At 32.4% G+C, this 14,958-nt stretch overlaps 1 protein-coding gene and 1 long non-coding RNA gene across 4 annotated transcripts; one reads left to right on the top strand and one right to left on the bottom strand.

Annotated features, from left to right (window-relative positions):
* The first annotated feature begins 2,731 nt into the window (after positions 1–2,731).
* On the top strand, positions 2,732–4,862 carry LOC142168380 (uncharacterized). Of its 3 annotated transcripts, none has more exons than XR_012698241.1 (3): positions 2,732–3,030; positions 3,363–3,429; positions 4,488–4,862. It is a non-coding gene; the product is annotated as an uncharacterized LOC142168380 (long non-coding RNA). The 3 variants fall into 3 exon arrangements; XR_012698242.1 differs by having other exon boundaries at positions 4,595–4,862; XR_012698240.1 differs by having other exon boundaries at positions 3,363–4,862.
* Positions 4,863–7,060: 2,198 nt separating this feature from the next.
* LOC107784736 (wax ester synthase/diacylglycerol acyltransferase 11-like) lies at positions 7,061–14,911 on the bottom strand. The gene is made up of 8 exons (XM_016605912.2): positions 14,510–14,911; positions 12,217–12,580; positions 10,487–10,734; positions 9,753–9,819; positions 9,539–9,648; positions 8,654–8,872; positions 7,810–7,947; positions 7,061–7,417 (listed from the first exon to the last, which is right to left on the bottom strand). Exons 1-8 carry the CDS (start codon positions 14,768–14,770, stop codon positions 7,229–7,231), a joined length of 1,596 nt encoding a protein of 531 aa, XP_016461398.1. The 5' UTR covers positions 14,771–14,911; the 3' UTR covers positions 7,061–7,228.
* Positions 14,912–14,958: the final 47 nt, after the last annotated feature.

Raw genomic sequence — 14,958 nt, forward strand, 5'->3', positions numbered from 1 at the left:
CATAAAACTATTTGTGCTTAAAAGTTCAATCCATTGCCTTGTTAATAATTCATGAGTGTGTGGGTAATTGTTGGTCCCAATTGAGGTGAGATTGATGCATTTTTAATTGGATGGAATAGATCTTAACTTGGGGAGGTGGGAACTACTTTATTTGCTTGAGGACAAGCAATTAGTTAAGTTTGGGGGATTTGATGAGTGGGGATTTTGACTACTTATTAGCACATTTTTATTTTTGTTTTAGTACGAAAGCATTTAATTGTATTCCCTAAAACTAATGAAATATGTTTAATTGCAGGAGTAACTGGAAAATAAGACACTAAGATGAAATCCAACTCAAGAAGGAGTGATTTGAACTCAAGGACAAAATCAGGCACAAAAGCTCAAAGTGCGGACCGCATATTTTCATCTGCGGCCGCAAATTGTGAAGGAAAGTTTATCAGAGTCCAAATGCAATGTGCGGTCGCAGAAGTTAAGCAAGATCAGAAGTTCAGAGAGTTCTCATTCCAAGCTCAAAGGAAGTGTGAACCGCACAATTATTGTGCGGCTGCAGAAGTCAGCTACGCGGTCGCACTCAGAAATGTGCAGTTCGCAGAAGAGCCATGTGCGGTCGCACTCAGAAATGTGTGGTCCGCAAAAGAACCATGTGCGGCCGCACTCAGAAATGTGTGGTCCGCAGAAGAACCTTGTGCGGCCGCACCCAGAAAAGTGTGGACCGCAGAATATGAGAGATGCGACCGCAGTTCAGAATTGTGCGACCGCAGATTTAAATCCTGTCAAGACTGAAGCAGAGTGTGGACTACACATGGAATTGTGCGGCCGCAGAACCTCCGAGAAGGGCAATGTTGTCCGAAAATTCCAGCACTGTATAAACAGAATAGTTTCACTTTTTTAGGTTAACTTAAGTACCTTTTGACATCAGCAACCGTTTACTTTGCTTCTTTTAGTTATTTTTTTGACATTTTGAGCTTTTTGAATATTAGTTTTATCATTTCAATCTTTAATATAGGTTTAATTATCACTTCTTATTCTTCATCTCCTAATTTAAGCATGAGTAACTAGATTTCACTAGGGTTGTGACCCAACCCTAGGGTGTGAACTTAATGGGTATTTGATTTATTGCTTGTTTATGGTTGGTTGCTCGACCCCGATTCCTTGTTGGGTACTATTATTGCTCCGACCGTTTCACAACCCCAAATAGAGGTGTGACTTGGACGAGATCAATCCACCTAACGGAAAGTCACCAAATTTAAAAAAATATCTATTTTTTTAAAACCCATTAATATCCCGTTAAACCCCTTTTATTTACTTCACTTCTTACTCGCATATTAGTCATCTCCTTCGTAGTCACTTGTTGAACTCAAGAAGTGAAAGACACAAAAATATCGATAACCATATATTCATTTATACATTGAGTCCCAATTCTTTTAATATCCTTAGAGCCCGTTTGGACATACGAAAAATTTTACTTTTTCCGAAATTTTTTTACTTTTTTCCGAAATCAGTGTTTAGCCATAAATTTTCAAATTTTCACTTGAAGTTGGATTTTGAAATTTTTCGAAAATTTGAAAAACTCCAAAAAGTTATTTTTAAAAAATTTCACTCAAATCACTCACAAAACTTCAGAAACAACCCAAAATTATATTCATATCCAAACACAACTCTAGTATTCAAATACCATTTTCATTTGAATTTGTTTTTCACTTTTTTCCTAAATTTTACGATTCTTATGTCCAAACGCCCACTTATTAGATGTTTATTATATTATACCTTTTTCAATTTTCTTTGTTTCTTCTAGCTTCTCGCTTTATTTTTTGCCACCATGTCGAGTTGTACCTAGTATTTATCATGATTTATTTTGCACTATGACTTATATGTTTATAGCATCTTATTAGGTTGCCAGTTCTAAAGTCTTAAAGCAGTTATTGAAGTATTTCCTCCTCCAACAGTGAGCTTTTGTTGATGAGTATTCATGCACCATGATTTTCTCATTCTGCTTTAAGCATTTGGTTAATAAGTAATTATCATCAAATCACGCCTTAAGAACCAAAACTAGATTCTAAGATATAGGATGGGATACTCATAATTCTTAGTAACAACTGAACTTATAATGAACAAAAATTAAAAAATAATTAGAGGAGATTCAATTTAATATCAAACCACATTCCAATAAATTCATCAAGAATGAAAGAAAGTACACCAACAAGTTGGAAAGTGTAACGACCCAACCGGTCGTTTTGAGAGATCTAGCCCCGAACCCCTAATTTATGTTTTCTCTAGTTCATTTGGTAGTTACGTGTGTAGACATGTAATTTTTTACCCTCCTCGAAATTGTTTTACCTTTTAGTGCTTAGATGTTGGATTTAGATATAATATTGTTATTTTGACTATTTTTAACTTTTTACTTTATTTTATCTTAAAAATAAAAATTACATGATTATTTTGTTTTATTTTATCTAATTAATATTTAGTCTAGCAATTTTTAGTTTATCTTACTTTGGATAAAATTGAAAATTACAAAATAATAGCTAATGTAGTTGTTTCACCCTTTTATTTCATGTATTCAGTTATGGATTAGTATTTTGGATTATAACCAAAAAAAAAAAAGATCAAAATGAAAAGAAGAGCAATTCAAAGATGGCCACAGTACTGCAGATTCCTTTATATCCAAATTAACTAATTCACATGCTTACAATCAGTTCACGTGATCACCTCATTCTCCCATTTAAATTTTTGTCCTTATTTGTAGTACATACTCAGATAAATGACAAGAGCACAAACACACGATATTTTTTTTATTAGTGGGGACCACACTCATTTCTTTTGCCCAAGAATTCATCCATTTTAGAGAGGCACATAGATAAAGAACAGAGAGCAGAACAATACAGGGGCTAGAAATTAGGGAAGATCTGGAATTCTTAGGAGGGGAGACGATACAGAGCATCGGCGTCTGGACGGAGACAACACCCATTTTTGGATTTTAAGAGCTCGGGTGAGGCGATTTTCGGAAGATTTTTCAAGAAAAACATCGGGGTAAGTGTTCTTAACTCAATTTTGGTCAAACTACCCGAATCTATATTTTTTTTAACGTTTAATTGGTGGATTAAGTTGGAACAATTGTGAAAATCCCTAAGTTTAGATTGAAAATTTTAGGGTCGAATTGATGTCGAAATTTAGTGATTTTGGCATGGCTGGACTTGTAGTAGAATGTGCGTTCATATTTTATAACTTTTGTCGGGTTCCGAGACGTGGGCTCCACGGGCGATTTTTGAGTTAAATTTTGGATTTTGTTGAAAAATTAGTATTTTCATATGGAATTAAATTTTAATAATTTGTATTGATTAAATCGAATTGATTGTGGCTAGATACGAGGCTTTCAGAGGCCAATTCACGAGGCAAAGGCATAGCAAAGTAAAGAATTACCGATTCGAGGTAAGTGACTTGTCTGACCTTGTGTAGAGAAAATTCCTCTTAGGATTGGTATTGATATGAAAATGTTGATGTGTTGAAAGCCGTGTACACGAGGTGACGAGTGTGTACATGGGATAAATGTGAAAGATTATGTCTTTAAATTGTGTAAAGCATTGTTGCATATTAATTAAATTATTTTATTCGGTTATATTCATCATCATTGATCTATTTTTATATTTTAAATTTGTCTGATATTTTTCTTGCTAATTGTTTTACCTGTTTAATTGAAACTGTGTTTCTTTTATTTTGTGCTCAATATTTGAAAGTTGAATTTTTTAATTTAATTATTATTAATTTGAAAGTTGAATTTCTTAATTTAATTATTATTACTATGAAGTATTTGACATTTTAAAATTTGGTATTGAGGCAAAGTGCTAAAAATTATGAAATATTATTTTTGCTGAGTTATTCATTCCCGAATATTTTGTGGGATTTTTATACTCATTGTGATTGAGCCACAAGCTCCTTATTGTGAAAAATATTATTGTTGTTGATTTATTTTGGCAAGTCGAAATATTTGGGCATTTGAGGTGTAAATTGTGATATATTTTGATATTGATACGCATGCGGTGGTATAAGGTTTGGGTGTTGAAACGTGTGAGGTGAGATAAGGGTGACTTGATACGCGTGGCTAGTAGGGAAACTACTAGAAATCATGCGGTGTGATAATGATGGCTAAAACGCGGGATGCTATTTCGGAAAAAATATTTTCTTTAAAATTAAATGTGAAGGCTCCCGCGGTGATATAAGGAAAAGAATTATTGTGAATTTATTTATGATTTGGGACTACGAGGCGGTACCTCGGGAGTGCCCTTGTTGATATTTCTCTATGGCTGCACTTACTTTTAGTTATTTTGTGTTTTCCTTAAATATGAAAATTCTTGTTTTCCTTCCGTGAGGTATTATTTGCCCTTATTCTGTGTAGTTAAATTGTGACATACTCCTTACTTAATTCATTCCCTTTGTCATTATTTTTATTATATTGTTAAACTTTTCACCATGTCTTTTATTTTTTTCAGTAGGGCCTGACCTGACCTCGTCACTACTCTACCGAGGTTAGGCTTGGCACTTAATGGGTACCGCTGTGGTGTACTCATTCTACGCTTCTGCACATCTTTTTGTGCAGATCCAGGTACTTACTATCAAACCAGATATCAGTAAGCTAGCCGTACACGAAGACTTCAAGGTATATCTGCCAGCGTCTGCAGACCTCGGAGTCCCCCTCTATCCTTATTATGTTGTTCTCCTTATTCTCTTTAGACTCGGTTGCATAAAGACACTTAGTATTTCTCTTAGAAACTTGTGACTTATTTCTACCGGGTTTTGGGAGTTGTAACTATTTTGAATTGCAGTTTTTATTTATTTCATATGTTGAGATTTGAGTTTCAGCTTTAGATTCTGTTATTCCGCATAATTGATAGGCTTACCTAGTTTTAGAGACTAGATATTATCACGACATCATACGGAGGAAATTTGGGACCGTGACAGAAAGTAACTTAACAACCTAAGTACACTACCTACATGTATTAACCAAACACAAGTATTATTAAAGTATATCAGTTGTTACCAACTTACAAACCAACTATCAAGTGTGTATTATATTAAACAAAGGGATGCCATATTATAACCACACACAAAAAAAATGAAAGTGATAACATGGCATCTTAATGCCACCATGAACAAGTAATAACCAAAATATAAGTTCTTACTAATCATACTTCCGCCACCATTCCCGGTCTCTCTCTAAATGAATAAAATGTGTTAAGACGTCTCAGAAATCTAGGTTCCATATTTTTAAATGATGGGTTTAACGGGTTTGGGTTAATGAATTTTTTTAAATAATTATTTTATTAATCTGATGGCTTTCCGTAGGGTGGAGGGTATTTTTAAAAAGTTTGACTAACGATAAGTCTAAATATGGCCAGATAATGTAACAGAGGGTAGATATGAAAAAAATACTAAAGTAGAGGGGTATATTTGGCCATTTTTTCAAAAATAAAAAATAAATATAGTTTGCAGTCTGGAACCCAAGCTGGGAGGAAAATCAGAAATAGCCACATTTATAATTGATAATTAAACAATAGTCACAATTTCAAAAGTAATCGAAATATAGTCACTTTTTCACGTAAAGATAAAATCTAAACAAGAACACCCTTAAAAATCCGAAAAACGTTCTATCATAATATGCTGGAGTTCGAATTTTTTACATATGAGATTCCAGTAAAATGGGCGAGAGTTCCAACACAATATGCTGGAAGTCTATACGCAGAAGCTCCATAATTCAACAAATTATGCTGGAACTTTTCATGTTTCACCTAAAATAATGGCTATTTTTTAATAATTTTGCAAACGCTGGCTATTTTTTGATTACCTATGCTATTTTCACCCCAAACTGTAAGGAAAATATTTTTGTGAAAATGATCGGGGAACCACTTTTAAGCATATTATTTAAAATATATCAACAGTTTACAATATATTTTAAAATTAGTCAATTCGCTCAAATTTCAAGACACGACGTCCTAAAGTTTAAAGCTCACGTTCAAACTTCACGACATCGTGTCCTAAAGTTCAAATATTGTATCCAAAAATTTAAATTTTATGCCCTGAATTTTAAATTAACAGTTCAAAAATTCAGAACACTTAGTCCAAAATTTCAAATTAACAGTTCAAAAATTTAGGATGCTAAGTTTTGAATCTAAATTAGCGACTCAAAATTTAGGATACAAAAATTGATGATATTTAGTCCTGAAATTTTGGTGAATTGATTAATTTTTAAAAATATTGTAAAATATAAATATATTTTCAATTAGCAGGCTTAAAAGTGGCTACTAGTGTGCATCAACTTGACTTGAAGATTAGGTTAACTTTCTAACTTTTACATGTCAAGATTTTCGGGAAAAAAACTAAAAATAGCCAGATTTACAAGTGGGAATTAAAAAATAGCCACAACTTCAAATCTAATGAAATTTAGCCATTTTTTCATGTAAAGATAAAATCTGAACAAAAACATCCTTAAAAATCTGGAAAAATTCCAGCATAATATGCTGGAGTTCGAATTTTTTTACATATGAGATTCCAGCATAATATGCTGAAATTTCATAATTTGCTGGAGTTCTAACATATAATATGCTGGAAGTTCATATGCAAGAACTCCAATGTCCAGCTTATTATGCTGGAACTTTCCGTGTGCTGGAGTTCCAATATAATATGCTGGAAATTTATGCGCGTGGGCTCCATAATCCAGCATATTATGCTGAAACTTTCTGTGTTTCAATAAAATAGTGATTATTTTTCAATGACTTTGCAAGCGCTGACTATTTTCAATTACCAGTTTAAAAACTGGCTAGCCTGTGCTATTTAAACTCCTCTTTGCCACCCAACTGGGTAAAAAGATCATCCTTTTGCTTTGCCGTTATCGTTTTAAAGAAGAGCTGGAAATATATTTAGCATCTTTATGGACTAAACAATCTATCTTCTCAATTAATTATGAAAAACATTTTGTAACCTATTGCCGTTTTATTTTTTCTACAACATTGCATACTTTGTTGTCTTTTCTACTGGCCAAACCCAAACGTACACTAGTTTGCGGTTACATCAAATAGTTTCAATATTATGAGTACTGACAGAATATCAATGTAAAATACATATGTTCATGATAATAAAGATGAAGGGCAGTAAACTGAATTAGTTACAACACAAGAAGTGCTGAATATATATAATATATATTAAGCCATTAGTAGGTCTTTTCCAGTATAAATGCTCATATAGGTGTAATATCTTGATCATTTCTATTCTTGACCAGTCCTCTTTCGATGACAGCATCTTTTATTAGCTTCATAGAATCTTCAAAATCATCAAGTAGCTGTTGTGGATCAGGAATAGCACTTTCATCAATTGACAGGACGATAGTCATCTTGTTGATATAGCTTTGGAAATTGATCGTCAATGCCTACAATTGAAAAAGAATGGTATCCCAACATTAGAAAAAAGCACAGCTCGGTGCACAATGTATTCTGCATTCACCCAAGATCCGGGGAAGGGCCGCACTCTAAGCGGTGTGATGTAGACAGCCTATCTTAATGCAAGCATTAGTGGCTTCTTCAACGGCTCGAACCCGTGATCTATAGGTCACGTAGAGACAATTTTATCGTTGCTCTATGGTATCCCAACATTGATTTTCAATATTTCAACAATAGTGTGAATTTTCACGTGACATTAGTATGAATTTTCACGTGTGGGAAAAAAGAAAAATTATAATCAAGTTTCCTATTCAAGATTCAACTAATTTATATGACGAAAAAAGAAATCAGCCAAATGCAGAAGGAATAATGCAATGCTTACATTTGGTTGGCCATAAGAAGTTGGAGCAAAATAAGCTAAGGGATGGCCACAAAACTCAATTTCCTCCTGAGGTCCAACCAAGTTGGTGAAGCAAATTGTTGCACTTGAAAATACTCTTTGAGTCATACCACTCACTGCCTATCAATCGAAGATCAACATTCATCACATCGTGAGGTTCAAAGTTTCAAAAAGAAAAAATAGAAAGAATAGCCTAATAAACATCTCTACTTGTCTCGTTTTGATATTCTGATACCCCTACTTCACGGGGTTTCATACAGACATTTATAGTTGTTAAAACACAAAGAGTAGCCCAATGCACGAAGCATCCGACGTCTACGCAGGGTTCGGAGAATGGCCGTATTCAGGGGCGGAGGCAAAAGTGAAGCTACGGGTTCGGCTGGACCCAATAGCTTTTGCTCAAACAATATATTTTGTGTTGAAAAATTTATTAAATGTGTACAAATATTAAATGTAGAACCCAGTTGTCGTTCTAAAATCCAGAATCCATAAGGCCGAAATCCTAGCCCCGCCTCCGGCCGTATCCAAAGGGGGCAACCTACCCTAATACAAGTATCAGTGGCTGATTTCACGGTTCGAACCCGTGATCTATTGATCACACATAAATAATTTTATTGTTTCCTTCAAGGCCCCCCTTACTATTTCAAAGTTGCATATGCGTACCATAATTTTGAAGTTGTACAAGTAGGCCCTTATGGTCCGGTCCTTCCCAGAACCTCGCGCATAGCGGGAGTTTAGTACACTGGACTGCTTTTTTTTTACTAGTAGAGGTGTCTATTACGCCAATCAGATAGTGCAATAATTGTGAAGTTGCATATATACATACCTTGATGCCATATATCTTGCTGAGTAATTCTGCCATGACCAAAGTGTACAAAGCTTCAAATGAGTTCTTCTTTCGATCAATGGTTGCCTTAGCTTCTTTAACATAATCTAAAGGGTCATCACGTAGTGCAATCTTAAAGGGTAAAAGAGCACAACCAAACCAATTTCCCCAACCTCCCCACTTCCCTTTGCTACCCTTCTCCATCATATCAGCTAAATCCTGTACTTTCAAACATATCATAAGGTTAATTTTCTGTATTCTTGAATGTAATACTAGCTAATGAAACTTTACTACTTTAGTTTAAGTAGTTAGTATTAGATGGTACTACCTTCATCTCATTTTATACCAACCTGTTTGATCAGGTACGGAGTTTAAGAAAATAAAGTTTAGCATTCTGAATAGGGATCTTTATACAAATAGCCGGTTGAATTCACTGTTTACTTTTTCTAGTCGGTATACATATATTATACAATAATTATACATAGTTATACATATATTATACATGAACTATACATATATTATACATCCGTCGGCTATTTTTAGTTTAAGCAATTGGGTGTGCGGCTATTTAGGTTAATTCTTCTTTGAAATATGTGATCTTAAACAAACATGACATTTACCTGGATGTAAAATCATATGGCATTAAGAGTAAAATGAAAAGTTTAAAGTTAAATAATTTTTACATATATATAAATATAGAAAGGTGGTATACTTTCAAATGGGACTAAAATAAAAGAGTGTAACATAAACTAAAACATAAGGAGTAATATTTTTTAAATTGCCTTCAAAAAAGATAAAATTACAATTATTCAATAATGGGCTAAAAAGGGTGTAAATTATCAGGTATAAGTTTACGATAATTATATAAATAAAAATTAATAATACCTGAATTCCTGGTGTTGATCTTAAATTTATCATAAGACAAGATCGAAGTCGAATACCCAGGGGAAGATTGTTGTTTTCCTCAGTGTCCCCCTTGTCTTCCTTTCCAACAGCTGCAAATATTATTTGAATCAGTGATAAAGGAATGAATATCTCATATATTTTACTAGTTTTTTTGAAGTATAAATAATGTAAAATTTGTAAATTTTTCTCTTACCATATCTCCTGTTGAGATACTTAGATAAACCAGCTTGAGTAATTCCCAAGGCAACATCATTTACAGTCTGTGGAGTATATATATAGAGAGAGAACACAATGTCATTTAAATTTCACTGAAAAATTCTTAAAAAATTTCAGGAGCAGGAGCTAAGGAAAAAAGATAGTAATAATTGAACTCATTTCTATTGCATGATGAAAAATTTATTTCTCCTATTGCATGAACTCACAAGTATAGGAAAACGAAACTAAGCTCGGGCCAATATAAGAGGACTTCTCAATCCAGATAGGTTCTCGCAACTATCTTTCAAGCAGGACCTCGAAAGACAAGCTATGAGTTCTGAATTTTAGTTGGCGTTTGGGCATAAAAATTATAATTTTTGATAAAAAAGAGTAGTATTAATTAAGAGTTAGGTTGAAAAATTATATTTAGAATTCAAAATTATGTTTGGACATGCATTTTACTTTAAAAAAAACTATTATAATTTTGTGAGTGAGGAAAAAAGTTTTTCTGAAAATTTTGAAAATGTGATCAAAACCACCTTTTGTTTTTGAAAAACTCATTTTCGAAAATTTTTCAAAAACTTGCAAAATTTCCTGGACAAATACATTTTTGAAAAAAAGGGAAAAAATATGAACAAACGGTGACTATGACTTCAAATACCGTGGAGGCCTGAAAACAAGACAGTCCGAAAAAAGGGCCTTCGACCTAGGAGAAGAGAGTAATTAACTTACCATGTTCAAAGCATTTTTGACCAACTTCATATCATCCAAACTAATTGTCCGATGAACAATTCTTCTAATTTTAGACTTGGAATCTGCAGCCAAACTATTGATAGGGGTTTCTGTATCTTTCAAGAATACAAGTGTGGCTATGACCATGAAAACGTCCACTATTGTATTCCCAATCATTCTTATGAAAATCCAAATTGCTAACACATACCCCCACAACCCTAATAATCCTCCCTGCACATTTGCTTTACCTGCAAAAGGATTAATTAGTTAGTTAGTTCTTTTGATACGTGTGACCGTCTCATTTAAAAGTTTAAGCAAACTTTGGTTTCCTATATTTGATCTACTCCTAATCTCCTATACCATATACCATTTATGTAATAAATATGTGTTGTTATTATGAACATCTTAAAGCTAGCTACTTATATGAGTAGTTAGAGTATGTAAAAAGTAGTACTCCCTATGTTTTATTTTTTACGATGACACTCTTTCTCTTTAATCTGTTCTAAAAAGGATAATATTATTCCATATTTAAAAATTCTTTGACTTTAAACTTTTCCTTAATTTTATTTCATTGAGGTATTTTATATAACAATAAAAATATCATGACATGTGTAAGACCACAAGTTCTAATGATTTGGTATGTGTCAAAAGTCTTTCATTTTTTTTAAATATCATGCTTAGTCAAATACAATCATATAAAACAAAATGAATAAGAAAATGATAAACTTATTGGATTTTATTAACCAAAGTCCTTTTTAATAGAATTTGTTGCATTCTCAAGTTCGTTGAGTCCATAACTTCATGGTTAGGTCTGAATTCTACAATGAAACTCAGAATAAAATTGATCGTTGAGTCAATCTTCTCAGTCTTTATTGGCTCGAAGTTCTTAATTTTTTGTTCTATCTATATACGAACTCAAGGCATGTAGCCATGGGCGGATCCATATAGAGAATTGTGGTGCTCAAGCACCCATTTCCCATGGTATTGAACATATAATTTTATAGATAATTTCGCATGAAATGGATATATATTTAGGTGAGCACCCATCACTCAAACAGACTGGTGGGTGCTACTGGTTAATGAAATCTAAGTATGCGCTCTACATGATTCGGAGTTCGATTCTTACGTAGTGCACTCTTTGACTTTCTTTTTCATCTCCCTTTTACATGGCTTTCCCTTTTGTTCTTAACTTTGTCATTTTTTCTTTTTTCAATTCATTTAGTTAATCGTGGCACCAAAAAAAAATATTCAGTTTACCACCACCAAATTTGACGGCCCATATTGTTGTTTGGAATCCTCACAATAATGATAATATTCAAGAAAATATGGATATTTATATTTTTCGTCAATCAATATATGTTTTATCCGTATTAAATATGAGTGATTCGAAAAAAAATTTCGTATTGTCTAAAACATATTCAATCCGTCCATATCAATCCGACTCCTCCCATCATTTGCTAGCACTAATTAATAGTGAGCATCCATTACCTTAAAATGCTGGATCCGTCACTGCATGTAGTTTTTCAAATATTTAAACCGAACCAAGACAAGATGATTCCTTTTTTTTTTAATTAAGACAAAAATAAGGTTGTCTACATCACACACACAGTGCGCCGGCCCTTCCCTGGACCGTGCATGAAGACAAATACTTTATGCAACAGGTTGCCCTTTATGTCTTTGTACTTAAAATAAAAATTAAAAAGAGAGCTAAAAACTAAAAGAAATCAAACCTGAGTCATAAGTAGGCCTTCTTTTCTTGGTAGGAATAGTAGGAAGCTTGAGTTCATCAGCAGTTTGACGAGTACAAGCTAATAATAGAGAAATTAAAGAGGTGCCATCGCCAAGAGAATGGTGTGCACGAAATAAGCTCACAGCTTCAGCATCACGAGTTCTAATATTCAAAAGATGAAATTCCCAAAGAGGTTTTGATTTGTCAAGACTTGTTTTAGTAAGGTTGTGAACATAATCTTCTACGTATTTTTCTGGTGATAATTCCAGCTTACTTTCGTCAATTTCTGGTATTATAATATGTTGGTTTAAATCAACTTTTGTTTGTACCCATTTCATTTCTCCTCCATTTTCTTCATCCACCACCTGTAATTAATATTTCTCAATAATTTGTTTAGCATGTATTACTACTAAAAAAACAGGAATTAGAAACGGACAAATTCGTAACAAAACAGAAAAATTCATGCTAATCCTATTTAGCAACGTATTATCAAGAAATTATATTACCTACGAGCAATTTTATAACGACAGATTAGTATATTCCAGTTTTTTTTGGTAGTGTAAGATGCATGAATCTTGAGGTATACATATTTAGTTTACGTGCAGAATATGGAGAAAAAACAGAGAAGAGAGACGTAATGAAATAAGTACATGCAAAGAGCACTCGGGAAAAAGTTTGTGTTTTAGGTTTAATTTAAGGTGGTTGATTGCACTTTTTTTTAGTCTTTCAAACATAAGGAGAGCAAAAATTTGAAATTAACGGGTTCTAAATTTGTCCCCAAATTCATAGCTCGTCTTAATTATTAGGTTAACAATTAAATATTTATACATATTTAATGAATTATCTAATACAAGTACAAGATCTAAGTAAAACATATTGGGTTCGTCTAAACCCGTACCTAAGGGTGTACATAAGTCTGGTTGATTCGAATTTTTCAATTATCAAACCAAATCAATAGTGTCGGGTTTCTAAACTTATAAACCAAACCAAACCAACAAAGTCGGGGTTTTCAATCTCGGTTTTTCTAGGTTTTTCGGGGTTTTTTCCGGTAAAGTCTTCATAACATAAAATATGTAACTTGTGCTCCAAATATTTCTTAAGTCCAAGTAAAATACAACTATATAATGTATTTTTCAAGAAACTAACACAATAATATGAGATAAGTCATAGCATTATACTAAAATATTCAATAATAAAGATAAACTAATAAAATTACATAAAATAAATATTGCTAATTAATAAGTCATAATAAAAATTAACATGATCTAAAAATACTATATAGGTCATGCTAAAATAAGTATCGCTAATAAGTACTAATATTAATTACATAACTAAGCACTAAAGAAAAAGATAAACTAAGTTATGCATTTTCATTATAAACTAATGTAAAACTAAAATAATTATCCAACATTATCGTCATTCCTAGTATTGAATTGAATTTCTTTTGTTAACATTAGTATTGATTTGAACTTTGTTTGAGTTACTATATTTATGGGCTTTAAAATTTATTTACCTTTCAAGAATGTTAAGTCTAAACTTGAAATAATACGTTAAAAGATAAAACTGTGAAAAAAGTTTAAGAAATATTTATAAATTATATTACAATAAATATTTATATATATAAAATATTTTTAAAAATTATATAAATGTACTATCGGGTTGGTTTGGTTTCGGTTTGACTTTTTTTTAGTTAAAACCAAACCAATTATGATCGAGTTTTATTTTCCAATACCAAACCACATTGGATTTTTTTTTTCGGTTTGACTCGAATTATCGATTTGGTGCAGTTTATCAGTTTTCTTTGTACACCCCTACCGGTACCTAATCCTCTAGTTATGCCTTACTTACAAAGATAATTTTTAACCAAAAATATTCTTTAATTTGAACATGGGTACCAAAAACAAAAGCATCAAAATTTACCATCTTTTTTAGAAAGTCTTAACTTATATATACTAATAACATAAAAAGTTTATATATTATCAATGTATTATAATATGTTGTGTTTCATTTTCTAAGTCACTAATTCCACTTATTTTAGAGAATCTCTAGTTATCTTCGACAGTACAATTATTGCATATATAGAAGTTAAGTTCTTTTTTGAAAAGTTTACACGAACAAAACCAGTATAGAAATTATAGAAACTAGAGTTGGAATTAAGAGAAGCTTGAATAGATTCTACTGAATCCATTGCATTCGACTCACAAGTATATATGCAAAAAACAAAATATGCATATGCACAAACTTATAAAACTCATTAACAATAAATTCTGAATCCGCCTCTAATGAAAACATACCAGGACGCTAGTGAAACGTGGATGCTTAAGCAAAGTATGAACCAACTTGTCTTTAGTAGGCTGTGGAGAAATCCTAGTTTTGCAAAACATAATGGCCATTACATGAATATTTAATATAGGATCTAAGAACATTTTTGCTGTGGGACTCAATGGTTCTTCTTCTTCAACTTCCATTTCCAACTCTTCTATTGTTTTTCTCTTTGTTTCGATTGGTTTCAGAAATGGTTTTCTACATTTGAGTTCAGTGGAGGACTCCATCATTTTTCAGCTTTAATTTTATGCCAAAGGGAAGGCAATGAATATATAATTTCAAATACTAAAGTAAAGGAATTGTTTTATAGTAGGTGTTTGTTTTGCATATATAGAAGATTGAGAGAATTCGTTCTACCAAACTTGTCATTCTTCTTGCATTTTGAAAGATGCATTCTAACATGCCATAGTACACAGTA

Source organism: Nicotiana tabacum, chromosome 13 (genome assembly GCF_000715075.1).
Source record: "Nicotiana tabacum cultivar K326 chromosome 13, ASM71507v2, whole genome shotgun sequence".
Classification (NCBI taxonomy): Eukaryota; Viridiplantae; Streptophyta; class Magnoliopsida; order Solanales; family Solanaceae; genus Nicotiana; species Nicotiana tabacum.

Coding starts and splice junctions, on each gene's coding strand:
- LOC107784736 (XM_016605912.2), bottom strand. CDS start 14,770: ATGATGGAGTCCTCCACTGAACTCAAATGTAGAAAACCATTTCTGAAA. Junction 12,581..14,509: donor CACGTTTCACTAGCGTCCTG/GTATGTTTTCAT, acceptor TATTAATTACAG/GTGGTGGATGAAGAAAATGG. Junction 7,418..7,809: donor CTTCTTATGGCCAACCAAAT/GTAAGCATTGCA, acceptor TTTCAATTGTAG/GCATTGACGATCAATTTCCA.